The sequence below is a fragment of the Apostichopus japonicus genome, chromosome 20 (genome assembly GCF_037975245.1).
Source record: "Apostichopus japonicus isolate 1M-3 chromosome 20, ASM3797524v1, whole genome shotgun sequence".
Taxonomy (NCBI): Eukaryota; Metazoa; Echinodermata; class Holothuroidea; order Aspidochirotida; family Stichopodidae; genus Apostichopus; species Apostichopus japonicus.
The window spans coordinates 7,000,694-7,027,927 of NC_092580.1; the positions used below are offsets into that span (position 1 = coordinate 7,000,694).

General features: G+C 36.2%; 2 protein-coding genes across 5 annotated transcripts; both read right to left on the reverse strand.

Annotated features, from left to right (window-relative positions):
- Positions 1–603: 603 nt before the first annotated feature.
- LOC139962111 (uncharacterized protein MT2135-like) lies at positions 604–8,315 on the reverse strand. The gene is made up of 13 exons (XM_071962011.1): positions 8,157–8,315; positions 7,346–7,429; positions 6,566–6,652; positions 6,182–6,217; positions 5,595–5,634; positions 5,172–5,308; positions 4,327–4,467; positions 3,785–3,919; positions 3,394–3,501; positions 2,936–3,018; positions 2,423–2,602; positions 1,518–1,701; positions 604–1,136 (listed from the first exon to the last, which is right to left on the reverse strand). The coding sequence occupies exons 1-13, from the start codon at positions 8,181–8,183 to the stop codon at positions 960–962; spliced, it is 1,419 nt and encodes a 472-aa protein (XP_071818112.1). The 5' UTR covers positions 8,184–8,315; the 3' UTR covers positions 604–959.
- A 1,073-nt stretch (positions 8,316–9,388) lies between these two features.
- LOC139962110 (DNA-(apurinic or apyrimidinic site) endonuclease 2-like) lies at positions 9,389–27,071 on the reverse strand. Of its 4 annotated transcripts, none has more exons than XM_071962008.1 (8): positions 26,914–27,071; positions 24,463–24,509; positions 23,881–24,019; positions 22,790–22,873; positions 20,290–20,482; positions 17,988–18,134; positions 15,732–15,804; positions 9,389–14,102 (listed from the first exon to the last, which is right to left on the reverse strand). In XM_071962008.1, exons 3-8 carry the CDS (start codon positions 23,993–23,995, stop codon positions 12,975–12,977), a joined length of 1,740 nt encoding a protein of 579 aa, XP_071818109.1. In that variant the 5' UTR covers positions 23,996–24,019; positions 24,463–24,509; positions 26,914–27,071; the 3' UTR covers positions 9,389–12,974. The 4 variants fall into 4 exon arrangements, with proteins under 4 accessions (XP_071818109.1, XP_071818108.1, XP_071818111.1 ...); XM_071962007.1 differs by having other exon boundaries at positions 23,881–24,022; XM_071962010.1 differs by lacking the exon at positions 24,463–24,509 and having other exon boundaries at positions 26,914–27,067.
- Positions 27,072–27,234: the final 163 nt, after the last annotated feature.

A 27,234-nucleotide genomic window follows, 5' to 3' on the forward strand; every position in this document is an offset into this window, starting at 1 on the left:
AGAGAAAAAAGGTACATTACAAAAATGTTTGTGACTTTGCTTCAGTGCAATATATACATCCTTTATCATCGTCACAAAACACGAGAAATACCCTTACCTAGATAACCGTTGTCGTCACAAGACACGAGATGCCTTTACCTAGGTAACCGATGTCGTTACAAAACAAGAGAGATGCCTTCACACATAACCGTTTTCGACACAAAACACGAAAGATGCCTTTACCATACGTAACCGATGTCGTCACGAAACACAAGATATGCCTTTACCTTATAGGTAACCGATGTCGTCACAAAACACGAGAGATGCCTTTACCTAGGTAACCGATGTCGTCACAAAACACGAGATATGCCTTTACCTAGGTAACCATTGTCGAACACATGGTGGGTGGGGGGGGGCGGGTGGCTTCTTGATGTGATTTCTTAATTTGATATGCACAAGCCTTGATGTCTCAAGGTTATAAGGGTAACGCTAACCATGTTCTTCAGACATGTTTAGTACACTAGCGTGATTAGTCAAACGTCACAAAGGAGAAGTAAAACATCATAAAGGTAAGGGCGGCAGGGGGAGAGAGGAGGGAGGCAAACTGAACTTTGAAGATACAACTGATTTTCTTAACAATAAATGTATTGTCTACCTTGTATTGAATATCCTATTACATGTGAAGAACTCCATATTTAAAGTATTGCGTAATAACAAATCAGATATTCCAGATCATTCAAGAACTAAATAGGTTCTCTTGGGCATTCTGCTGGCTTCAAACATATATTAACACACAGAAGCAACAACAAATAACCAACATCAAATATGCTCCGTAGTAAACGAAAAAACGGCATGGTTATACTGCAGCTAATCTATGGTCTACCCAACAACATAAGAGACAGCAGAAAGGCACTGTTGTGCATGAATTTTAGGAGATAAATGCTTATGTTAAAGAGTCAAAGGTCAGTGTAGGAAATTGTTTAATGCAATGTAATCCATAACATGATACAGGCACCCAAAGCAGCCACCGATGTTAGGTATTTGGTATCAGCACTGGAAGGGGTCGTGACCTGTGGTTGGTCGGTCGGCTCGACGTACCCTGGGAGCCAGGGGCTGTAATTAATCCAGACGGTCTCTCCATTAGCTGCTTCAAATAGCTAAGATACAAGACAAAAAGAAGAATGGTTAAGACATGGTTTAAGCTGGAAATGCGTTTTCACAAGTTATTAATACGAATATAGTGGAAATCAATTTTACCACAATTTTCAGCTTTTTTCCTTCACTAGAGTCCTAAAATAAAATATTTGTTGTTATGCGACTTTTTTGTCACGAGTTAGAGATGACGAAGAGAATAGTCAACATACGTTGGGTGCTGGTGGGGTCGGTTCAGAAAGCCCTGGAGAACGTGAGAAAGGGGCTCACATTATAGTGTCTTCACTAACAGACCTTCTTTACTGAATCACTATTCTTGAGTTTTTGTGTAAGTCTTCCTTCATGAAGAATCTTATAAATTTTAACAACCAGGGTTGAAATCTCACCTTCTGTTGTCTGTATCCATTGTTTGGTAAGCTGAATTTATAGCCGGTAGGACAGATAATTCCTGAATACCTGTATGGTCTGGTCGTGTCACTCACTGTCCAAACGTCTTTATTTCCCGCGCTCTGACATGCATGACGAAACTGTTGATAGCAGTTCTGTTCCACGTGCCAACGGTTGTCACCACTACAGGATAAACACGAATAGGATATGCACACGCGTTGTGATATTGTGTCATAACAAAAATTGAGGAGTGTTGGGAGGATATTGCATGACGTTAGAGCATACCTTTTGCATACCGTTGAAGTATAGTTACCTCGTTAGCAGTCTATAAAATGTCTTTGGTCGATTTTTAAATTTTTTATTATAGCAGTACCTCCAAATGCACGACAGTATACTGCGGAAATCCACCCTTCTCCAACCCCCCCCCCCCGACCACCAAGCATACACACACTATGAACTTTATCTCTTCTGTGTTTCCATGTAGCGGCCGTTTACAGAGGAGGGATACAATTATAAAATAAACATATAGAAGAATATATACTATATATCAGAACACAGGTAAACATAAGGAAGGTTGTTAAAAGAACAGGAATATGAAAATAAACTTCCACGTGTATATCCACATATATGGATGGCTCAAAATGATATCAAGATAAGCGATAAATATCGTTATGAATGCTCCACACTTTGCAGTATTTGCTTGACAGAAATATATCTCTGGAAAGGGATTGATGACAAAATGGCGGCATGTATTAAAAATCGTGTCAATAAAGCACACGGTTGTGATCTGTCACCTTTACAGCTATAATATTTCTGTTATCGGTTTGCATCAGTGAGATATCAGTGAAACAAATATATATATTACGCAACTCTATCGTATCAAAATTGAAAGTGTGATATTTACTGAAGAGCAATACAGGTGCCAGATTGCAGGGTTTGAGATGGCTCTCCTTCAGCCCAGGTAAACACTGCTGTTCTCATCATCTGTGGATGAACCATATCACTAGCAGGCCATTGGACATTACACTTTACCATATCAACAAAGTCGTACATTATTCCACCAGAAGGACCATCGTAAACAATTCTGCGATGAAACGAGCAAGAAAGATGAAATTACCATAAAGACAGACTAAATTCAGTCGTTTTTATTATGCATGTTGCACGTTGATATTATATATGTAAATATATTATGTATGTATGTATGTATATATATATATATATATATACACATTATACAGTTGATGCGATTTCTTCCATGAAATGACTGGTATCAAAACACACATGAGGTGCGTGAAGGTAGTATATCTTAATTAGTACTATTGTAAGTTATCTAATCCTATACTTGAAGACAAGATCAACTCTGTTAACCCGGCTGTGAAAATTATGCATGAGAACATTAAAATAAAGGAAATCTTACGGATAATGTGTAGCATCACCATGGAAACGCCAGGTCCTTGTGTCGTCCGGATTTTTACCTCCACAACGCGGATATGGCGTGAACTGAAAGAAGTGAGTGTTTCTAATATCAACTAAGAAATTTGAAAGTTCTAAAATAACCATCGTTGTTGCATTGCACCGACGTGTCCTAAATTTTCTGTCTACCGTGGTTCAATGTTTGAAGAAAAACATTTTTTGACAACATATACTGGAGACGAAATAATAGGGAAAAGGTATGGTGTCTGCGATAATTTGCAAGGGGATGTTAATGAGGTGAGTAATATGAGGTAAATAACTTAGTGAGAGACAACGGCATAGATCTATTAATCAATGTATTAGTAGTCTGTTCATGAGGGCGGAGAGGGGGCAAAGAGAGGACCATACAAATCTCTCATTATAAGGTTGTTCCATTCACTCGCCTTGAACATAAACACTTACCCCTCCCATACCAGCATCTCGCCAGTCGTACCTGACCACGTAAAGACCTCCATGGTCCTTTTCTGGGCTGGCTCCCGTCTTTATCATTACTGCCACATTTTTTCCATTCTTTCATGGAATTAAAAAGAGAAAGGCAACATTTCGAAATAAATCAATGCAAAATTGCATATTACGAGATAAATATTCTCTGGCAAGACAATATCAGTAACAATACAAAATCAGTAACAAGACAATACCGGAGAAGGTGACAATTGTGTGAAATTTTTCGATTATCGTCAAAATCGTCTCGTATCGTCCGCCATCCTCCCTCGCATATATATCACCCACTTAACATTACTACCCTTTGCCTATGGTTACCCCCATTGTTTAAAACAAGACATTTTATTCTTACCTCACGTAGACGACGCATTGTGGGCCACACACCTCCATACTCTTCTTCAAGATATTGTGGAGTCAGGACTTTGTTTCCAAAGTTTTCCCAGATAGGATCATTAAATTCATCATCATGGCCTTGGTAAGATTTCTCCTGGTGAGGATATAAAAGAAAAGTTTAAGTGAGTGTTATCATGTGTCATGGGTCTGTATCGAGAAGGGCATTGGGTGCGAGAAAAACTGCTCCCAAATGTATGGTTTTGGAGAGGGGCCTAACCACATAGATTTCTGGGGGAGGGGGGGTCCTCTCCCGCATAAAATCGGGGGGGGGGGGTTCAGTCACCCGACCCATCGGCAGACAGAATATTACAAAAATCTCATGTGAAAACAAATTAATATATAACATGTATATTCGGTACAACTTCAAGAGTTGAGACTTCTTCAACATTGCTTCAAATGCTGCAAAATATAGCACAGTCTTCCATCCAAGCAACGTCCATAAAAGAGGTTACGTGCTATGGACACTAAATAATGGACAAAGGAACACCTCACGTTACTCACATTAATGTAGAGCCTCACAAACTCTCCCTCGTTGCCGTCCTTAGCTAACCAGTTGGCAATATCGTTTAGAGCAGACGACCAGAGCTTGTTTCTTTCAAAACATAGAATTTTCAGATCGGAGCCCATGTGGGCCAGCCTCATCTATACCAAAAAAAATGATATGAACAGCTTATTTAACGTTTAATAATATTATTCAATAATAAAAATATAGGCGTATGAGGAACCTATAGTTTCTTTCTGACCAATGAACTGAACGTGAGAATACTACCAAAGGCCACGCTGACTACTGCGACGTCCTTGTAATTCTTCTACCTTGCCCCCGATCGGTGTATATACGTTACCCTATCTTCCCATTGCAATACCCCATTTGCACCAAAATTCAATCCATGTATACAATCTCTTCGGATAATAGATCTAAACAAAGCATATAATAGTTTAGAAATTATAATCAGTATTCCCTCGGTTTGGTACCCATCCGGAGAACATGACCTTTGATGTCCTATTTTCGCCCGGGGTAACGAGAAGGAGCAAATGAATCATAAGAACGATGATGCTGGTTTGGTAATTGCATCACTGAAATCCCTATGACACAGTTCCATCCACATCCCCCCATGCATCCCTAACAACCATCATCCTCTTCCCCACCCCCCACCCCCACCCCCAAATTAAACAAAAACAAAACTGGGTTCCGCTACTAATTATGAGTTGAACATATCTTAAGCTATTTTACGTCACTAAAAAATTAAAATTTGCGCCAAATTGAGCAAGTGCATATGTGTTACTTGATATGAAGCAAGCACACCATACGCTTCTTGACAAGGAAACAGAGAACACCTTCAACTCACTGCATCATGACACCACCAGTTGTCCAGCTCCAGACCTCTGATGCCCATATTCAACTGATCAATTAAGCTAAATTCGTGATTTGCCCAAGTTTGACAGGGACGGACGTACGGTGGGGGCCATGTGCAAGAATCGTTACCTAGATAAAGACGAAAAAAAAAACGAAAATGGACAATCAATCAAAGGGTGTCATAACGTCATATATAAAAAGAGAGGGAAACACAAATAAGCGTATACGCAATTTACACATATGACCAGATGAGGTCGCTTAGTTTGACCAAACTATCAACAAATATCAACTCTCTGCGAACAAACAGGTACACATCTTTCCAGGCATGTGTTGATTGTCACTTTATGGTGAAATAATTGAGTACATAGGTAAATATAAAGAAGACCTAATAAATATTCTTCCAAATTTTTCATACCTCCAAACCCATCACCTCGGTTATTGAATGCGTTGTGCGACTATAGTACGTAAGAAAGACAAGATTATTGATAACATTTATAAGAAATGAATGAATGAATGACACATATTCATATGTATGTTGATAGTACATACATGTAAGTCAAACATAATTATAACTATACTGTATTCAACACAGGGTCATTTAAAGGAAATAATTTCAAAGAGCTACATCCCAGGATGATAAATACTCTCGTACAACATTTCAAATTTAGTCGACCTTTGACCCTTATTTTGCGTTGATATGTGCTCATGTATTGGCATTGTGAACTCTTCTCTATGCAATCACTAATTTTGCCCTTGCACCTCTTTAGCTGTTTAACATAAGTAATGAATGAATCGAAATTGCCTCAAAATACTTTCCATTTTTATTTTTCAAATACGATCGATGTAACATTATAGCAGTGTTTTTATGATGTTTATTATGATAATACGGTATATGTTTCTTTAAACGGACCGTGTAAAAAGTTATGGATTTTCAAAGTAGTTTGAAGCAAATATTTTCTAGCTAATGTAGGAAATATAATAGTAAAAAAAATACAAACTTACGTCAAACATTTGGAAATTAGCAAAGGGCTCGTCTAGCTGCATGCAAGAAATAATAAAATGACAAATAAGTTAGTGGGTAGGACAACATATTCATAATCGACTCTGTATACTAAGCATCTGGCAGTGTTCAGTTAAAGTGTTATGTTGTAGGTCAGTGGGGCTCAGTGGTAAAATGTTACAACCTTTTTGTAAGCTAGATTGATATAAGGGCATATGTAGAGAAAGGTAAGAGAGGATTAAAGTTAATTCCTTAAGTTGTTCAGTACTAAGTGCGTGATTTACAGGTACGTTTAACAAATATGCTCTGTTTATGTTATGTAAAAGGTTGATGGGATAGTTCCATGTAGCTATGATGAGACTAGAACTTTACTGCGAGTACCATACCTGGATCTCTCTTTGAGTCTTTAACGCAAATTCCAACCACGGGTCAACAGGAACACTGCCAGGTACGCAGTGACCCCAGTCGTTACACTGAAAGATAAAATTTAAAAAATTCACATTCGATACAAAGTACACATAAGACGCATAGCTAGCTCGGTAAGTTTTCTATCACAAAATTAAGGTTTCAGTCGTACGATCCGAAACCAGTTGGATAATAGGTGTGTACGACTTGACATGGACTATTCAATATGCCAGTGTGGGTAAACATAAGGCCTACTACTTTAGAAAACTAATACGAACAATGGGGCAGCTGTCAGTTTGAAATGCTACGAGAGAAAGTAACGCTAGGACGTATCGTTTGGCAACGAAAAGGAGAATTGAGGCATAAATAAAATACCCCCCTCCCCCCAAATAATAATAATAATAGTAATAATTATATATAAATAAAAATAAGTAAATAAATAAATAAAAAAATAATATACGTGTCCATCGTCTGGTTATAATGTTGTGGATGTGTTATTATGAAGTTAGTAGATCACATATATTTACAGTCATGTTGACTTGAATCATCTCTCTAACCCCCACCCCCCCCCCCCTCCGTCCCGTCCTCTCCCAATCCCTTCGCAAACCTTTTAAACTAGAACATTTGTATATTCGTAGTTTTGCCACAAAAATGCACGGGTCCTTAATACTGTAGATAGTCCCGAAAGAATGTGTGTGTGATTGGTGGTGTTGTGTTCTTAGGCCTAACATGGCTATAAAGCCTACGCTAAAAGACCTTACCTCATCACAGCCTGAGTCTGCACTGAGATGAGTACATTCGATTGAAGCCACAAAACGTAATTCCTTGAGTAAGAAGGACAGAAGCTGGAAAGGGGAAAAGATATGGGTACTTTAAGGTCGTTTTATATTTAAATATGGAATATAGTCTTCTTTCTTTTACAGGGTTTGATGGTTGTACTATACCGACCTTTGCAAAGCTTAAATGAAATATCATACCTGCATTGTAGCGATGAGTCATAGTTATAACGTGTCAAAATATTAAACGATATTTGGGAATGAAACCCCTCAGGCGAGAAGTAAAAGCAAACAAGATATAACCGATAATGGAGAAAACTATTACCGATTAGACAGAGATTCGAACCTGTAAACAAATGTCTACCATCTAGTATATACCAACATCTGCTAATGTGAGCTTGAACCAAATATTGTTTAAGTGAGCTAAGCAGAATGTCATCCTCGCCCCTCTTCCCTAAGTTTTCATTCAGGACTAAAAGTACTTACTGATTTTGAAAGGAATGGTTACTTATTCAACCCCCACCCATTCTGTCAATTCAAGACTATTCTTTACTACTTACAGACTATTATTTAATGTGATTAGCAAGCAAGGGCCTATGGTAAAGATATCAGTTAAACCTAATATAATATTAATGTTTACTAACTACTTTGTGTCAAATAGCCGACATTCGAATACCAGACACCAAATGAAATATTTTTTTACTGGCCTAACTTTTCTATATTAAAACCTTTTTATTACACGTATATTTTAACCATTATTTATTGAAATATTATTAAAATGAGAATAAAAACTTACCAGAATCAGGAGGTATTTATTCTCCATTTTCTTCACTTTGTTATTTTAAGTAATACAATAAAGGTGTTCTTTACAGCGATATAAACATCTGTGATCTCTTCAATACGTAAAGGCAAGGAGGTACTAGTGTCGTGAAATCTTTGGACTTTTGAATTCTTAAATACGTTTCCCAGCTCAACGTCCACTGATTGCTACTGTCGTTAGGTTGTCCTTACAATATTAAAACAAACACCAATAGCTGATTCTAGCAGTGATAATTGTTGCGGTAATCTGCAAATCTCAAACTTGGAAACTGAGATTCCCATCATACCTCACGCATCGAGGAACCTTTATGTGTTCGTATCAAAACAAGTAGCGGCAAAGAACATTTTTCGGGTTGTGGAGGAGAGGATGTGGATGGGGGAGTGGGAGGGAAGGAGTCAGCAACTCTCAAAAATAATACAATTGCTCAAGTTTGTACACGAAAAAAAATAATAAGATGACGGGGGACAGAGTTATCAACAATATACTGGCCATTGAAGGAGACACAAACCCAACCAAAGCTTATGAAAGGGATCTTTGTGATGAACAATTGTTAAAGATACAAAATCTGTTCTTCGTTTGGGACCCGTGTGTTTAGGGCATTCATTTTGTAAACCTGTGATTTCATGCATAGTGCTTCTAGAATCTAAAACCTTGTACTTTCTATATGTTGTACTTTACAAAATGTTAAGTATTGACACTGAACCAGGATTCCAGCTCCCTGTTGAAACCAATAACATCATTAAGTCGTGTTAAGAGCTTAAATATTTAAGATCATTTGCAAACCATCTATATTACAGAAAATAAACATTGTAATGAATAATGAAAAACATAAAGCAATAAAGCAAATGCTTCTCAATGATGTCATGCTTAGACTTGTTGAAGTCTTCAGCCATATCTGTAAAGGAACATTAAACCTGCAATATCTCGCTGAAAAAACATTGAAAATGTTCTTTGCTGTTTAAAGAAGTTGTTCATCACAGACATTTCTTATCATAGAGACCAATGATAAATGTTAGACGTACTAATACCCTTAAGCACATGTGTAATGGTATGGCTCAAATTAAATAATGATACAGTATCTTATGGTTCTTTTTATATGTAATATTTCATTCTTTAAATTTGCCACATTCCTCATACAGTGTAACTGGTCTTCGTAAATTTCTTAAAGACAAATTAATTTAAAATCAATTGTAAGAAAAGACAAAGTGTAAGCAGTTTCAAATTTATTGAGAAATAGGAAATTTATTTACATGAATCAAGCCACAACTCTGGGTGGTCAAAATCTTATTGAACAATTAGTATAACATTTTCCAAGAAATCTTTACAAGGCATGTACAAAACAACTATATAGCAAATGATGCAATAAAATTGCCTCCCAGAGTAATGATGTTATATCATCTACTAAAAACAAAACTGTTTCTTCCTTCATCTGTCCATCACATAGCCAATAGCCAAGTGTATTGCCCAAAGATCACCAGTATTACACCCCAAATATGCTAGAAAAGTAAATAGTCAAAGGCTGGTCACTCATATACAAATTTCAAAATGCATTTTATTGTATGTTCAAGCTTTTCCCACTGTGTGACATTCAATACTCTCTAATGTCTGTGTTTTGGAGAGTCAGAACACACACAAGGAAAGATTTTTGGCAAACATTTAGGAAGGCAATACCAATTTAATACTGATCGCCTGATCAATATCTTGTACTGTGGTGATGTAATGGACATAACTTTCCACACATATACAAATTGTGTAAAATTATATGAAACAGCCAAATTATCAATTATCAAGAAGAGAAAGATACATGTATACCAACTGCATAGGCATTTTTAGTTGATCATTAAGACTAACAAAGTTAGACAGAAGGGATTGCTGACCAGACTTGCAGTTAAGTAATCGGCTAAATTGTATAGCTACTGTACAGCAATGCTAGGTAATGTCTTGTATTGAAATTGCAAAATCTCATTTGTCAACCTGTTTGGTTTATTCAATTCCTTTTGTTGACTTGCAGATTGTAGGTTAAAGTAACTACATACTATCTTCTATCGCTAAGTATGATCGAGGGCAGTGTACATGACTTGTTCGTAATACAGAATATGATTGGCATCTACTCAATGATGATAAAGTTTTTATAACAAAACTCTGTTTAATATTTTAATGATGAATGTTCCAGCTTGATTCATACTTAGTTGGTTCTTTACAATAATTTGAGATACAAATGTAATGAGATGACAATCCATGGAGTTGCAGATCTCATCCCTTCTAGGAAGGAATGGATCTACATTAACCTTTGACATCGACCCTTAATCACTACACAAAGTAGTAGTTTAAAATTTGTCCCATTATTCTTTACATATCTATGGTTTAATGCCTTTTTCCGACACACTGACAAGCAGGTAATAGCTAAGAAAAAAGTTGTAGGGTATTTGACCTTTGACCTATGATGTCATCAATTACGCAGGTACGAGTTTACATGGTCAGGCACCTACCCACAAAATTTCCAGTTTCTGTGTTAAACCTATTCCAATCAAAGTCAGAAACCAACATCTATAGACAAGATTGTATGTACAAAAGATAAAATAAATTTGAACTCATTGGAATGAGTGACAAAATGACTTTACAACCGTGATAACATCTTTCCTCAATACTTATTACTTGATTGGACTGAGTCTTGTATATTGTTTTATTATAGTAGTTTACTCTGTGTAGTTTCCCATGACAGCTGATAGATCACCAGCCAAACATATATTTAGAATATCAAATAACAATCACTGGTTAAACTTTAATAGGCAAAATCTTGCTGGGTTGTCTGACAGGATGATATTAATACAATATTATTACTTATGAAAATGGAAGAATATGATTAGGAACTCCATTCATCAAAGTTGCTTCAAAGGTCAAGAAAGCAAAGACAATTTGTAATTGATGTTGTCCGTAAAGGTCTAAAAGCAAAGAGCCATTTTTTACACAATTCTGTAGTTACAGATAACTTACCCATCAGCCACTGTATTTTGATGTATACTTATATCTCATTGTGTTTACCTAAATAAATATCAATATTGTTCTCCTGATATATCAAAGATAGTATTAAGAACTAAACTATAGAAAACTGACTGGTAACACATAAACCAATTTGAATAGAGCAAAGAATTTTGAGTTTGGACAGGATTTCTAACTAGTTTAAAAGCCAGGATTTAAAGTCTGTGCTCTATCAAATGAGTTATGTGGCTACTATTGTTCCTTTACCATTGTTGATAAACTTATGGAAATCAGTATCTTGAGTTAACAATCAGCATATATTATCATTGAGAAATTGTTATGCATTATAATCATGTTCATCAAGTCCATGATATCTTCTTGTTTTTCTATCTCTGATATGTTTTGTCTTTTGTTGCTTCTGCAGAACTGACTTATGGTCTCCGTCTTAGATTAACTAGTTCAGCCACTTTGGTTGATGAACCTCTAGTGTGTAAAGGGTCATTTCTCTAAACCTAAAAATGGTGTGAACATGCAGCCTGCACTGTCTGGACAGCATTGGTTTCAAATTGGAGAAGTTTGTCAATGAAATCTAACATATAATTACAAATTTGGTGCTAAAAGACAACCATCTCAATGAATGAGTTTAGAATGTCTTATTCTTGAAAGATTTAAGGTAATAACTAACAGAGGTATCATTGGAGTCTGAGGTCCTTCAGTGTGAAAAAGGTAGGAAAAAAAAAATGTTATTAACAATCATGGCTTCATAAAAGAAAAAACAGTTCAGTAGCCACAATTTATGTAATACGTTCTGACTGAAATTTTGTCCATTTTTCACTTATTTTGCAATATTTCTTTGATTTGTGTACAAAATTTGTAATTAATTATTTCATTATTGTACATGCTTTTAGTGCAAATCTTTAATATGAACACCACTCCCCCTGATTCTTGTTAAAAGTAAAAAACACACATTAAATCTATTATATCATGCAAAGTAAGAATTATTTCTATGATAATGTGTGTTTACTCAAATTTATGAAATCTCGCTCAAAACTTTATATTCATAATCTAGACTTATTCTTCTTGACGACAAAATTTTGCCAGAATAGACAAATCTATACCATATTACTATTAACCAGGATAAACTAAATATCAGTGAATACGGTAAAGGGTTTTACAGTTTGCATAACAATTTTTGCCATTATATGTGGGTTTTTTTTAATCATAAAGTATTGAAACTTGTATGGTTCTGCTTGCAAAATACTACATCATTTACAGATGTTATTGCAAGTGGATCCATTTGAAGTACATTTTGCTACCTCATCCCTGAAGTTATTTTACCTAAGAATACTCTAATACAATGCCTTAAAATAAACTATTACAACTTTTAATTTAAAAAAACAACCTCAAGATATGTCTGCTTTGTTCAATGGGAAGATTTATATACATCTCTTACATCAGTCATCAAATATTTCCTGATAAATTTAACTTCCGTAATAACTCGTGCAAATTAGCTTTCTCACGAATGTTCAAAATTTATGATGCAGTGGTGAACTAAACAAATGCATGGAAAATGCTAGAAGTTGTCTTCGAGGGAGAAATTTAGTCAATTGGTTCAACTCACATCTACATAGCTTGTTCCATTGCTGAGATTATATATATAAATATTGAAATTTATTCATATCTTTTCATTAATATTGACATGTATTCCTTTGCTGCAGTTTGAAGAGTAATGCGCTTGAAATTAGGATAAAACTATGACGATGGAAATTGAACCAATGACTTTACTGTTAGATTCTCTGCTTAAATAGTTTAAAGCTAGATTTTAGTCTCTCTTTCAGGCTCATCACCTTTGACCTCTTTTAACTTCTTCAAAGGGACCACCCATTCGAAATTATTGCATCTTGCTTCAGGGTTGCTCTTATGTCCCTCTGGTCTGCAACAAACGTAGAACTGCTTCCCGAGATTTGGTCCTGGCTTTTTTACCGTCCTTAGCAGGCAAGGTTCTTTGTGGCCTTTGCATAGTGGGGGTGGACGGGGTCCTTTCAAAATGTCCTTCCAGGATGAAACCATTTGCTTCTTCGTCTTACTCCTTACGTTGGTCCCTTTCACTAGTCCGTTGGTTTCACTCGAATTGGTCTCTCCTGTCATTCCTAAGGAACCTTCATTTTTTCCTCCATCAATGCCCTTGTCTTCATCACCTCTGGGAACTTTGCCAATGTGGATTGTTTTAGTGATATCATCAATTTGATCAGTATCATTCTGAAGTTGCATATAATTTAAATTTTGCGTTTCTTTGCTGGACGAACCCTGAGTTGCCGATGGAACCTTCTTGAAGAAATTAGTAATACTAACAGTTTTGTGACTCTTATTTTTCGAGTCACTTTTCGTCCTTTTGAAAGAGGGTTCATAATCTGACTTACCCAAATTTCTTTTCCAAGAGGACGGTAACTTCTCCTTTCCCAAGGAGGCACTTCCAATGGCTTGGGTTCTTTCAGTCTTAGCCGACTTTTCCTTCTCCAGGCCCTTGGTGAAAAATGTTGATAATTTTTGTTGCCTTCCATAGAATTCTGGCATGAACTTTGTACACATGCTCGGCAGTTTGTCAAAAGGTTCTGGAGTTCCCTTCAAGGTTGCTCTGACAGGACAATGATCAGAACCTTCGAAATCTTGGACAATTTCACAATCCTCAAATTCCTCCTGGCAAAGACTAACATCTGAGACAATGTAATCTATTCTGGTGCCGTAGTTTGTTTGTCGGGCACCAGTGACAGTCGACCAACACGTAAAGGCATGTTCTTGTTTCGGATGGAAATATCTAAAAGTGTCTATAAATTTGCTGGGCTTTTTCTGTGAGTTCTGCTTTGTGGCACTTTTGCAGGTGGAAGAGGTGTCCATCAGTAACTGTCCCAACCAATGGCGACTAGGCCTGGCATAGAACTTCTCCTGGGAAAAAAAAGAAGGAAAGGGATTCAAATATTTGCATACAGCCTTTGCTCATTTACTTCCAAAAAGTACCAATACTTCTCAGAGGAAAACAATAATCCATATTTAACAGAACAACAGGAAAGATCTATAAGACTGCATGATGATAAAGGTTATGCATTTCTATACAATCACTGATTAAAGTCTTACGTAAAGTCAGGCAATAAGTATCAATTTCCATCTATATATATCCGGGTGTCTAGCATACATAGGTCCTTCCACTATGTAGAGCAAGCCAAAAGCTTGTGGTTTTCATATTACCAACAAACAGTGTGGAATACTTTGCATCTCTCATGTTAGCAAGTTAGTAACCAATTCCGATGGGAAGAGATTTCTCCAGGATACAAAAATGGGGTTTGCTTGTGAATGAAAAGCTGAACTGAGTTTAACCAGCCAGGGCTCAATCTCCATGACTTATTTAAGTGCTGACTGTCATAACATCTAATACAATTATACCAACAGCTTCATTCAATCCAAATAATGGTCACACAGAACTCCGATTGCTATGAGTAGTTGAGGAGAAACATGAAAAAAAAAATGCCAAGGAATTCCTATTTTCGACAAGTAACATCAGTCATATTCCTGCATTCTTAAAGCAAAATTCAGGTTTAATTCAACAATTTCAATTAATTTCATTAAGCCCAACCATTTGTTGACCAAGAGAAGATTACAATTGATCAAAATAAGGTCTCATTTTAGACTGAAGAGCGATTAGTGAGTTTATATTCCTGACGACATTGGATTTGAAAATTTCGTCTCCCAAATACTTTTCTCATGTTTACATTTATCATACACAGCACATCAGAAATTTAAATGTTGAACTTCTTTGGAACTTTGTAATAAGATTCAGCTTACTGTGTTGCAGTATAATGAGATTTTTCATAAAAACAGCAAAGGTTTATCAACAGCAGGGCAAAAAAAACAAAACTGTATGATCACTCCAGCACAATGCATACAGGCGAGTAGGAGCAGAGGAGGGAAAGGGGCTGTGGGGGGGGGGGGGTGAGTAAGAGAGGTATTTTCTTTCAATAATCTCATAAAAAGGGTATCTCACAGTAGTTCCTCTCTTTGAAAATTAGTTTTGTGCTTGAAATTGCTACAAGAGAACATGACAGTTGAAAAAACTGCAGGATCTGCATAGCCCTCTTAATTTCCCAACATGCCCTGCCCGCTGGGCATCCCCCTGCACTCCCAGTTAATAACAGTTTACCCCCTATAAGAACATACTATGCCTCTGGCATGTGTAACTGCAAACTGGCAGAAAATGTACAATTTAATTATTTACATTGCATCATTAATTTGACATAACCTAATGAATACAAATCAATAGCAATTGTTAACTAAGACCCTCTCCTACTCGGGTTTGTCAAAAGGTTCATGCTAGTTAGAGAATTAATAATGAATTTTAATTCCATACTCAAAAGTTTGCTTTACATTAGCATTAACCACAGGTAAAAATTTAACTGAAAAACTTGTAAATACCTTTCCTTCATTTAAATGTGACTTGTCAAGCTAATGCCAAATACAGTTTATGTTTCTAGAACAGTTATCAAACTTAGCTCAAAATACAGCTTTGACAATGGTACTCACATCATCTGCATCAGGATTACAGTGGTCGATAGGTTTGTGAGATACGTTGAAGTCCCCGAGAATGATTACAGTTCTGAAAGTAAACCACATTAATTTATATCAAGATCCTTGGGGTTATAAAACCACCTACATGAACATATAGCCGTTGCTTGTTAAGAGGCTGTGAATATGTCTCACTCACACTGATTGACAGTTACACTTTACAAGATAGACAAATACTCTGTGATGGGTATCTCCAACAAGATTTCAAAGACACCTGAATTCAATAAAAGCCATTCTTGAGCTGGTAGTCCAGCCATACTTTACTGTTGAACATTTGATAATTAGAGGAGAAATTAAATCAAAAGAGATATGATATTACCATACTTGTATTGATAATGATACTTCTTAGTTATCCTTTTCATGTATGAAATTAAACACTGGTACTGGTTGCTATTAACTTATCAAATTCAAGTTGAAACCAGGTACTAAGTAGATGAGTTTGATGTGTTAATTTATCAAGAAATACAAGCATTACTTTTCATGATATTTTGCCCCTTTGGAAACTTTCATGATATTTTGTATTTTCAAAGTTCTTCCAAATGATATAGGTTCACTGTAGGTTTACAAGTTTTTCTCTGGTGAACTAGCTGGTATGTTTAAACATATTTTTAATGGAAGTTTAAACCAAGCATACCCAGCTTCTGGAAGAATGGCATAACATCCCCACTACCTGAGATTAAAACACCTTCCTCTGTGAGAAAATGACTTCCGATCCATAGATCTTGCCAGTATAAGTTTTAACTCTATGTAGAAGATTTTATTACCATATTTAACAAATGCCAATGATACACATGGCGACCAATGTCAGTTTGCTTATAGAAAGGTGGTTTCTTGTATGAATGCCATCTTCACATTAGTCCATAATATTGTTCTCAATCTGAATCATGAAAACACCAACATATCTAAAGTCCTTTTTCTTGATTTTTCCAGTGCTTTAAATACGGCACTACCTACGGTTACTTCATGATGTAAATACCTTTGCTAGAGATCCCTGGATTATGCACTGCCTAGCTGATATCATGAAATGGTGGTCAAGACCAATTAAATTGAAAGAGGGTTTATACGACAAATCTGAAATTAGCGTTGGGGTTCCCCAGGGAGGGCCATTATCAGGATTGTTATTTACAATTTACACTGACGAAATAAGATGGCAATCTAATTGTTTTGTCATGAAATATGCAGATGACACAGTAATCTCTGTACGAATATCTTAATCCTCACATAATGTGGATCAAAGTAATTATGAATATGTGGTATCTCATGTTGCTACTGTCTGTGATAAAAGGAACATACTTCTGAACTCCAAGAAATCTAAGAGAGCAATTTTGAAAAGTCCCATATAAGGGCTTACTCACCACCAAAGTAAAGAAAACTGTGATACAGGGTGCCGAAATTGACCCTACTGAACAGACGATGTATTTAGGGGTATGCAAAGACAATGAGCTTAATTTTAAGTGTCTTGTCTCAAGATTTTAAAGGGGGTGCATTATATCACTTCTAATTTATCTTTTCTTGTGCCATATTTTAAGTTAGACATAAGATTTTTTAATACCTACATTTAACCTCGTACCAATTTTTACTTGTTAAGGATCAGAAAATAATTAGGGCCTCCTTGCATTACTGTGCCAAAATGTTTAGCCTAGATTTTAACACCCTTATTAACCAAGTTAACGACGCAGCAATGAGAGATTTCAAAAAGGCTTTCTCATAAAATTCATAGAGACGAGAAACACCAACTCCATAGCAAGCTGAAGTCACTTCTACAACAGACTAGTTAGGACAATCCGTATTTAAAAATTCTTTCATTTAAAGGGCTGCCTTATTTATTCAGGGTATTGTTCCACAAAACTAACTTTAATTCTTTTATTAACTTTTGATTTGTTATTTGTATATATAGTCCATGCTATGTCAATCTTTATAACTCTTTAACTGTTTTTCATTTATTAATATGTACTTTCATGCATTTATACTGGATTTTAATCAATTTAAACTGATACTTAATTATACGAAATAACAGACAATAAATGTTGTATTACCCTATAGCTTGAAATTGATATTTGATGATAAGAAGATTAAATCAGAGATATATGGCACCATTTGATGATGAGAACCAAACCAGAAATAACATAATGTCAATGTTTGGTAAAATAAAATAATTGGCACTGATTGCTTTTGTTAACATGAAACCAAAGCAAGCAAATAAATAACACATACTTCTTGGCTTTGAGCAAGGCCTCAGCTCTGATTTGAAGAAGTTTGTAGAATTGCAGCTTATAGTTAAGACGGCCTTCTCTGTCAGGATCAGCACGAGGACAGTAGACATTGATAACAACCAACTGCCTGATGTTTCCATAAGTATCTCTGTAAATTAAAAAAAATCAACAAACACTTGGTAACATAGATGTAGCTGAAAATAATTATCTCTCTCCCTGATTGGATTAATTTGTGTGCATACAGTTTCATTTTCTAATGATGTTGGCAAACTTATTCAATTTGACAGTATTTCAATTACAGTTCTAAACTGAGCTATTTGTCTCTCTGCTGGGGCAATGACTATATAACATTTTGTTGGTAAGAGTGAATTAACCAGATTTCAGAAGTCACATTACTTTGCATATTGTGTAATCAAAGCTGAAACTTCAATTTCATTACAATTGTATAATACAGACAGATCCAGGGAATGCAAGAGATGGAAAGCAAAGACAATCAAAGTTTGAAAGAACACAAAGTTATTCCCTAGAGGGGGATTCAGGCAGTTTCTCTGCTCCTTTGAAATACATTTTTTAAATTCTGCATTGTCACTTGTGTTTAACTTTTTACCATACCTATGGTTAGGCTAACATGAATGATTCAAGATAATATACTGCTGAACACTTTGCGACCACTAACACCAACTTATTTCCATGGCATGGGGTGCAAAGCAAATTCAAATTATGTCCCTTCTTAATAGAACACAGCTATAACAAAGGAAGACTCAGAGAAACAGTAAAGCGTGCAGGGGAATCAAAATCACAAAAATGCTCAGGGTAACTGGAACTTAGTACCAGGGCTACTAGGACCCTATCTGGGAAAGTGTTGAATTCTATTTATTTCTTAGTACCAGGGCTACTACGACACTCTCGGAAAGTGTTGAAATCTATTTATTTCTTATAACCAGGCTACTAGGACAATCTCTGGCAAGTGTTGAATTCTATTTATTTGTTAGTACCGGGGCTACTACGACACTCTCGGAAAGTGTTGAATTGTATTTATTTCTTAGCACCGGGGCTACTACGACACTCTCGGGAAGTTTGAATTCCATTTATTTCTTAGCACCCAGGCTACAAGGACAATCTCTGGAAAGTGTTGAATTCTATTTATTTCTTAGCACCGGGGCTACTAGGACACTCTCTGGAAAGTGTTGAATTGTATTTATTTCTTAGACCTGGGGCTACTAGGGCAATCTCTGGAAAGTGTTGGAATTCTATTTATTTCTTAGCAGTTAGCACCAGGGCTACTAGGACACTATCTGCAAAGTGTTGAATTCTAAATATTTGTAAGTACCGGGGCTACAAGGACACTATCTGGGAAAGTGTTGAATTCTATTTATTTCTTAGTACCGGGGCTACTAGGACAATATCTGGGAAAGTGTTGAATTCTATTTATTTCTTAGTACCAAGGACAATATCTGGGTAAGTGTTGAATTTCTTAGTACCTGGGCAGATGTGTAACTGGATATGCACTTTCATTTTGTAGCATTGTTATGGGGAAATTCTGTGCATTGTGAGTGGTCATCCCCTCTATCTGTATTTAGGGCAGTTCATAGTAGGAAGGTTACCATTTCCATGTATATGGAACTGGGAACATGGTATTTCCTATTGGTCTCTTTTGTATTTTCTCTTAGACAGTCAAGGTGACGAGGTACCCTTTTCTATGGTTCAGGATGGATGGCCCAGAAATCTAATAACTGTATAGACTAGTAGTAAGATAGACAAGAAGACCAAGCGAGAAGTTAGATCTTTTTGTAAATTATAATTTACAAGAATATCCAACAACTGCCCTATTTACTGTGTTGTACGAGGAATACCAAACAACTGCCATAGCTACTGTTGTACGAGGGATACCAAGGACAACAGGTTTGACCATTTCAGATGTTAATATTTATAATGCAGTCATTAAGAGTATCTACTTCTTAACTTTAATTTAGAATTTAGTTAAGATTTAAGTTGGGGTCTTGCTTACCTTATCTGGGAGCTAACTTTTATATAGTTTATATAAATACTGTAAATAAAGTAAGTTTAAAGGGATTCTTTTATCCCTTTTTTATCATCTTCCACTACAAAGATTTATTTTCACACACACATGTGTCTCTGTCCACCATGGACCTTCTGACAAGCTTCTCTCAAGAGAATGTTCTTGACTCTAAGCCCCACTGAACATTGAATTGTCTTTGTTTATTAGGTGTTTTATAGATTTTTTTGATTGATCCATTGATTGAATGATTGATAAAGCAGGGCACCAACATGTTTCTTATCACCTGTATTGGTGTTCTGTAAGAATTGCTCTGCCCTCTGAGTCCAGACTTATCAACTCTTCATTAGTGAATTCTGACAGATCTCCATAATGCCCAATCACATCAGATGTTCCTTTCAGCTTATCTGTCAAGATGCCAGACAGTCCTTCCTCAGCAGATACTGGCGTTGCATGTGCTTTACAGTAAGTTGCAACCCCTGAAAAAATGAAAGTGAAAACATTGATATTCATGAATAATATGTTGTTAGTTTACTTTTCTCAATTAAGTTTCCTTGCTGCCTTAGGAAACAATCATACACTAGTGATAAACAAATATTATTTACAGAGAAGTTCTGAACAAGCATCAAAACTTTACTCCAGTAGAATCTATAGTTGTTTGCTGTAAAATGTTCACATCAATAGCTGAAACAATACATTGATAACATTAATTATTTGTTGTCTTTTGCTGAACATTTATTAATGCAATGGCCCAGTGATGTGACATCATACGTGACATCTCATCTGCAAATCATTTATCCACAGAGAATGGTGTCGCGGTATTCCCAATCCACAGTAGGACTGTTTGACGATCAAGCAAACAGTTCATTCACAACATTTGAAGGAATTAACAAGAGCATGTGAAAGGTATAGAAAGCAAAATATATGTTAATGAGAAAGAAATAAAACATGGTATGCATCATAAAACAATACACAACGAGGGAGAGTGATTAAAATAAAAACTGAAACTAGAAATACCAGATTCATGTATTCAGATTTGCACAATTTAACTGTTCATTGAATATGCATGTCAATCTCTTTCAATGCATTCATCAATTAAAGCAACTGGTCTACATAGTTCTTTCACACACACAACTAGGTGAGCCCCTCAGGTGAATGCAAAATTCATGAGGGAGAGATCAGATTACAGCCTAAAATATTAAACATCTAACTAAGAAATTTATTACAACTTTCTCAAGCTCAAATGGTATTTCAACTTTGTCTTTTTGGTTCTCAGCTGATTACATGAATTTCAACAATACCATTTGTAAAGAAACCATAGATAGCATTAACAATGATATCTGAACAGAAATAGCTGCAGAGACATTATGTGGCCAATACTTCCTCTCTTTTTTGGAGCATCATCATTGACACATCATGGCACCCTTTTAAACTATAATTGAGAACCAGTTCTTTTCCCTGCTGTAACCAATTCAAGCAATTTAATGATGGTGGTTGATGTTTCTTCCAAGATCAAACTATTTAGCATGGAGGGCAAGATAATTACCTGGAAAGAGGTAAACCACTTGGTTAAGGACAACAAGGTTCCACTTCTAAATATGTGAATATTCAGTAAGGACTATTTCTATACCATAAGCTAAACCAATAAACCAAATAAAGATAACCACAAATACCTCTTTCACATGTACTCTAGCTCTATGGGATAATATGTAGCCAACTTTGTAATAATATCATAATAATAATACTTATTTATATAGCGCATTATACTGACAGTCCTAATGCCCTTTACAGGAAACAAAATGAGCACAAAAATACAGCATAGTAGAACAAAAATTTAAATATACACCTAAAGGATCGAAAAATTACAAGGTCCAATGAGGGTAGCACTTGAAGAAGTGAGTTTTTAAGAAGCTTTTTAAATTGTCTATGGTAGGGGGGCAATGTAGGTGGGAAGAGTGTTCTAGGGTTTGGGGGCTGCAAATTGAAAAGAATGCTCACTGTATATCTTAGTTTTAATTTTTAGTGGCTTTAAGAGAATAGCACTGTTAGATCTTAGTGAGCGAGTTGGAATTTGTCAGGTCAGTAAGTTGGAAATATAGTTTGGGGCAAAACCATGGATGGCTTTGTAAGTGGGGGTCAGAAGTTTGAACTTTATTCTTTCAGAAACAGGAAGCCAGTTAGGTTGGTGGAGAATATGGTTTAATGTGGGATCTGTTATCTGTGAGGGTAACTAATCTTGCGGTGATGTTTTGAATACGCTGAACTTAGAGGTAAGCAGGAAGACCAAATAAAAGACTGTTACAGTACTACAGTCAAGTCTGAATGACACAAAAGCATGGATAAGTGTCCAGTCGACTTTAGATCAAGATATTTGCGAATTTGGCAAATTGTTCTGATAGCGTGTGAAGCAGAGCGGCAGATATTATTTACACGAGGCACCGATATGAGTTTATCATTAAAAAATAAAGCCCAGTTCTTTAACAGAGGGAACGGGAGATATACAAGAATCGCTATATCTAAATGGAAGTTACAGGGGTGACATTACAGAACTGTGAACGATGTGTGAAAGATGACTCAGGTCGTTCTGCAGCGATTTAATCGTTGTTTACTTGTTTACTCACATACTGTACTTTGTCATGTATAAATGACCTAACTGATATGTGGGATGATATGATAAATGAGATGACTCTCCCCTCCCTCTCCATTTTATGAAAATGTTATTGACAGTACCCTACAGAAGGAAAAAAAATCATAATTTAAAAAAAATATATATCTACTGCTCTTACCTGAGTAACCACTCTTTTTCTTTGAAAAACTAAAATATGAGCTGTATCCATCTTGTATGGCCGTTTCTTCATCAAGAAGGTCACCTAAATTAACAAAAGACAGATGTTGCTCAGAGGTAGTTGTAATTGCAGTGAAACCGGACAGGCAAATGCCTATATTGCAAGCAACATCATTACATGGCAAGTTTGGTCCCATTTAATCGCAACAAATGAAATGTTTGGAATTCCTTGATTAAGCTAGTTCTTCCCAAACCGAATAACATCATGCATCAAAGGAGGCTACACAAGTTCCTACATGTGAGATGCCACACAGCATCTACACATTATATGCCAACTTTTGGTAAGTTAATGTTTAGAAATCTGCACTTCATTATCTTATTGTTAACAAATGAATATAGAACAGGAAATATTGATATTTTACCATCTTTTATGCAGACCATAAGGCCTTTTCACAGGACATTAAAGCAGTTTACTCCTGGAGGGTGTATACATAACTATATATAACTCAAAACAATCACAATACTTCTAGGGCAAAACACCTTTGCATTCCCTGATTGAGGGATATCCCACAGTGTGCAGCAACTATGCAAACCAGGTTGGATAGAGATAAATCAGGATTATTAGAGACTTGCCTATTGGCACAGCAAAAATATCCATAGGAGGTGGAACCTCTGGTCCATGCCCTTTACACCTAACATAAATACTTCATAGCTAATTAGTCTACACTCGTTATTAAATGATTGCACCTAGCTGTAGAGCAGAGCGATAGCTTCACCATATCAATGTGAACTAAAAGGGAGTAATTATATAAACTGCACAACATATCCAACAGTTTTCTAAAGCCTGCAATCGATCCAGCGCAGTGACAAGGAAGTAATTTCACAAGAAATATAGCTTTTTATATCCACTTAGGTTTGCATTATTCTTTTTCTTAATTTAATTCAAAATTATTTCATGTAGCTGCTTCAACCACTGACTTTGGACAGATTACTCAGGAATTTTGTATTAAACCACAATTTCATGTTTATAAGTGTTTGGTTGTCCCAGAGTGAGATTTCTATGACATAGGATGAACAACAACATGTACGTACGTGTGATTTTGGTTTCTTGAAGGCAAACAATATCCCCAGATAAGTCACAGAGCTCCTGCTTCAGTGACTGCTTACAGGCCCTGATTCCATTAATGTTCCAAGTGAGAATCCTCATTTTGCAATAAACCTTTAGTGACACCTGCTGGATATTGAAGGAAATGAACTTTGAAGAGCTACAATTAATCAAAAAGTCAAAAAGCAACAGTGCAGTTACTTGCTTCAATATCAAAAGTAGCTACATGACTTTACAAATTTTGGAAGTTCTTAATGCAGGCCACATGATTTGGATTACCGATGTTACACTTTAATATGACATTTGCAGGTTGACACACAGACCGTCGAAATTTTCTCAATTTACAAACAGTAACAAATATTTCTTATTTCAATCCCTTCTGGACATCCACTACAACTAAGATGAACATATCCCAAAATATCTAACTCTTTGTTTTTATTTCCTGCCAAAACACACTGTACAGGTAATCCAAATGAACATTACAAACTTGTTACACCAATAGAACACTAAGACCAAAATGCAAATATATAAAAATGAGCTATGTCATAGTAACAACTTCCAATACATACCACAGTATCTACAACATCTACCGACAGCACCACAGAGAAATGCTTATCTAGAAAAGAATCCAACAAGACATTATATAATACTAAGAAGACCAAACAGTTACCTGTTTATATAGTTTTACACAGTATCTATTTACTCATTTTTGGTAAGTATTCCCATGGATGGATGTTATCAACTTGGCCATCCCTTCCACTACACTGGTGCCTGTTTACCCAAATGTGGTTAAAGAAGGGGTGCCTATGTACCCAATTGTTGTGAGATAACATGAGATGGGGATCCAACACTGAACAGCCACAAAACTTAAAGTAGTCTTTAGCTCACGCTAGCATGTAGCCTAAGTATGAACTATTAGTAATTTGGGTCTAGGCCTTTAGCCTGATTATGTCTGCAGAAATGCTAAATTGCATTTGAACACTGACTAAGCGCCATTTGATGGGATTAATAGATGCAAATACTTTCCTGTACGGTTTGATGGGTCTTTCAGCTCACACCGACTGTGATCAGGTGTATAAGCAAGCAAGTCCTGCTTATTCATCCGACAAAATATCCACTACCAAAATTTAATAATAGTTTAATGCTAGTCTATCACTGCAATTAGGCAAGCAGGCTAAAAAGAGTAAGGTAGACCTTGGCAGCAGGTTAGGTCCTAATTATGTAGGCTAGTAGTTGTATGGTGAAGGCTTTATAATTGAGGACGAACTAAAACGAATAACAGCGAATGACCGAATGACAATTGACTTTGTACAGGGTTAATTATCATTCGCTGATGACAACGAATGACAGCAATTGACAACGAATGACAATGAAGGACAGTGTTGAGAGGAGATAGAATGATTAACAGAGTGGAGTAAATGCGGTTATTGGTTTTCTGCGCAAAATGATTTGAGGAAAATCGCATGTTACGTAGTTGCAGGGTTTTGGTGTAATTTACGGATAGAAACCACAGGGAAAGTTTTTGTGTGAGAATGCGCTTGAGTGCTGTGCTTTTCACCTCTGTAGATTTATATAGAAAGATAACTGAAGCCGTTTCAAGATTATAGTATTGTTAGTTTCTAACAATTAATATCAGAAAAATGACGTTTAATTTACTTTTTTAAATCAGACGTCCGTTTTTATCTTGTCCCTACTTTACTAGATCTAGATACCCACGAAGTCTGAACTGTGATATCCAGTTGAAGCAAATATGTCTGTGCTGTCATTACTGTCATTCGTTTTAGTCATAGAATTTTTAGTGTGTACAACATATTGTCATTCGTTATGTGTAACACAATTGTCATTCGTTTTAGTAACACCCTCATAATTGACGCACCTTCAAATATAACTAGCAACGATACAGCAGGCAACCTAAACTTTTTGCAGCCAAGCAGAGGTTACATATTTCATGGGTTTGAATCCATTCTGGTCAGTATATGCTGAACAAATTGTGGTTCTTTTTAAGTTTTTGACACCCTCCCCCAGTTTTGCATGTTTCTTGGCATTTGGAAATCTCACTTCCTAAAAATACCCAAAATTACCTCAATGTAATATCACTACTTTCTGGGACCTGACCTATCTGAGCTTAGAAGTTCGATGTGCAGAGCATAGCAAACAGCATCCAAAGTCAATGGATGTATACTTAGGCCTACACTACAGTTAAGTTAGCTTTAATATCGACGATTGTCAATTTAGGGGTATGATTATGAAAGAACTTGACAGAGCAGACATTTTGTGGTCAAGTTCTGCTCAATTGTACATTGCATAGGCACAGAACAAAACATACTTTGCATATAGTTGAGTGATTTGGATTTTTCATTAATGAACATCGGTAATCAAATCCTTGAGTGCGTCAATTATGAGCCCACCATGCTACTAGCCAGCTAGCTAAGCTTATTTAGTTCAAAGTGGCTATTCTTACGACTAGTCTTAAGAATAATTTATAAATACGCATGCGGAGTTGCTTTAACATGGCTACTTTTACGACTAGGATTACTATTTTTACGACTGGGAGTAACAATAATTTCCGGTTAGGGTTAAAGTTAGGTTAGTGCTTAGGGTTAGGTTAAGGGTTAGGGTTACCCCTACTACATGCGCAGTTGCTTTATTTACTTACCTGTAAATGCGCTTGAATTCGCCAATGTCCTAAGAATAGTTTATAAATAATTGTTACGACCAGTCGTCAAAATAGCCACGGCCTATTTAGTTATTATTCCTGCCAAAGATTGAAACATTAGAGTCCTTGTTGACACTGAGCACTGGTAATTCTACTTCTACCAGCTATGCCTAAGGCTTAGCTGTAATTCAATTTCAAATGGCTATGCCTCATTGACTTAGGCTAGGACATAACTTGGGCCATGGGCTAGGCCCGTACTTACTCTTATTCTTAAACGTAAGGCCCTAGTCTAGACTAACGTTACTTAGACATGAGTTAGACTACCGAAGGTCTAACCTACATCTTATTTCTTAACTTTGTTCACCTAAACTTTAAGTAGATGTATGTTGATGATGGTTTCAGACACCATTTCTTTGGCCTTGTGGGTATAGCAATCGTATATGACCATGTGAGATTGTTTATAACTAAGCAATACGTCCCGCATGCAGTAAGTATGCTATATAGTGTATGGGTTTCAGGGAAATTCCCTGTAGTAAGTACGTCATGATTTGTTGCTTCATATACCCGCGCAATGGTCTACATGATTTAGGCGCGTGCCGTTGTCGTCGTCTCGAAATAGATGAGCTCTTTTAATTGGTTAACTATTTTGGCTAGATGCTTTTTGCACCAATCAAAGATTGTCTTT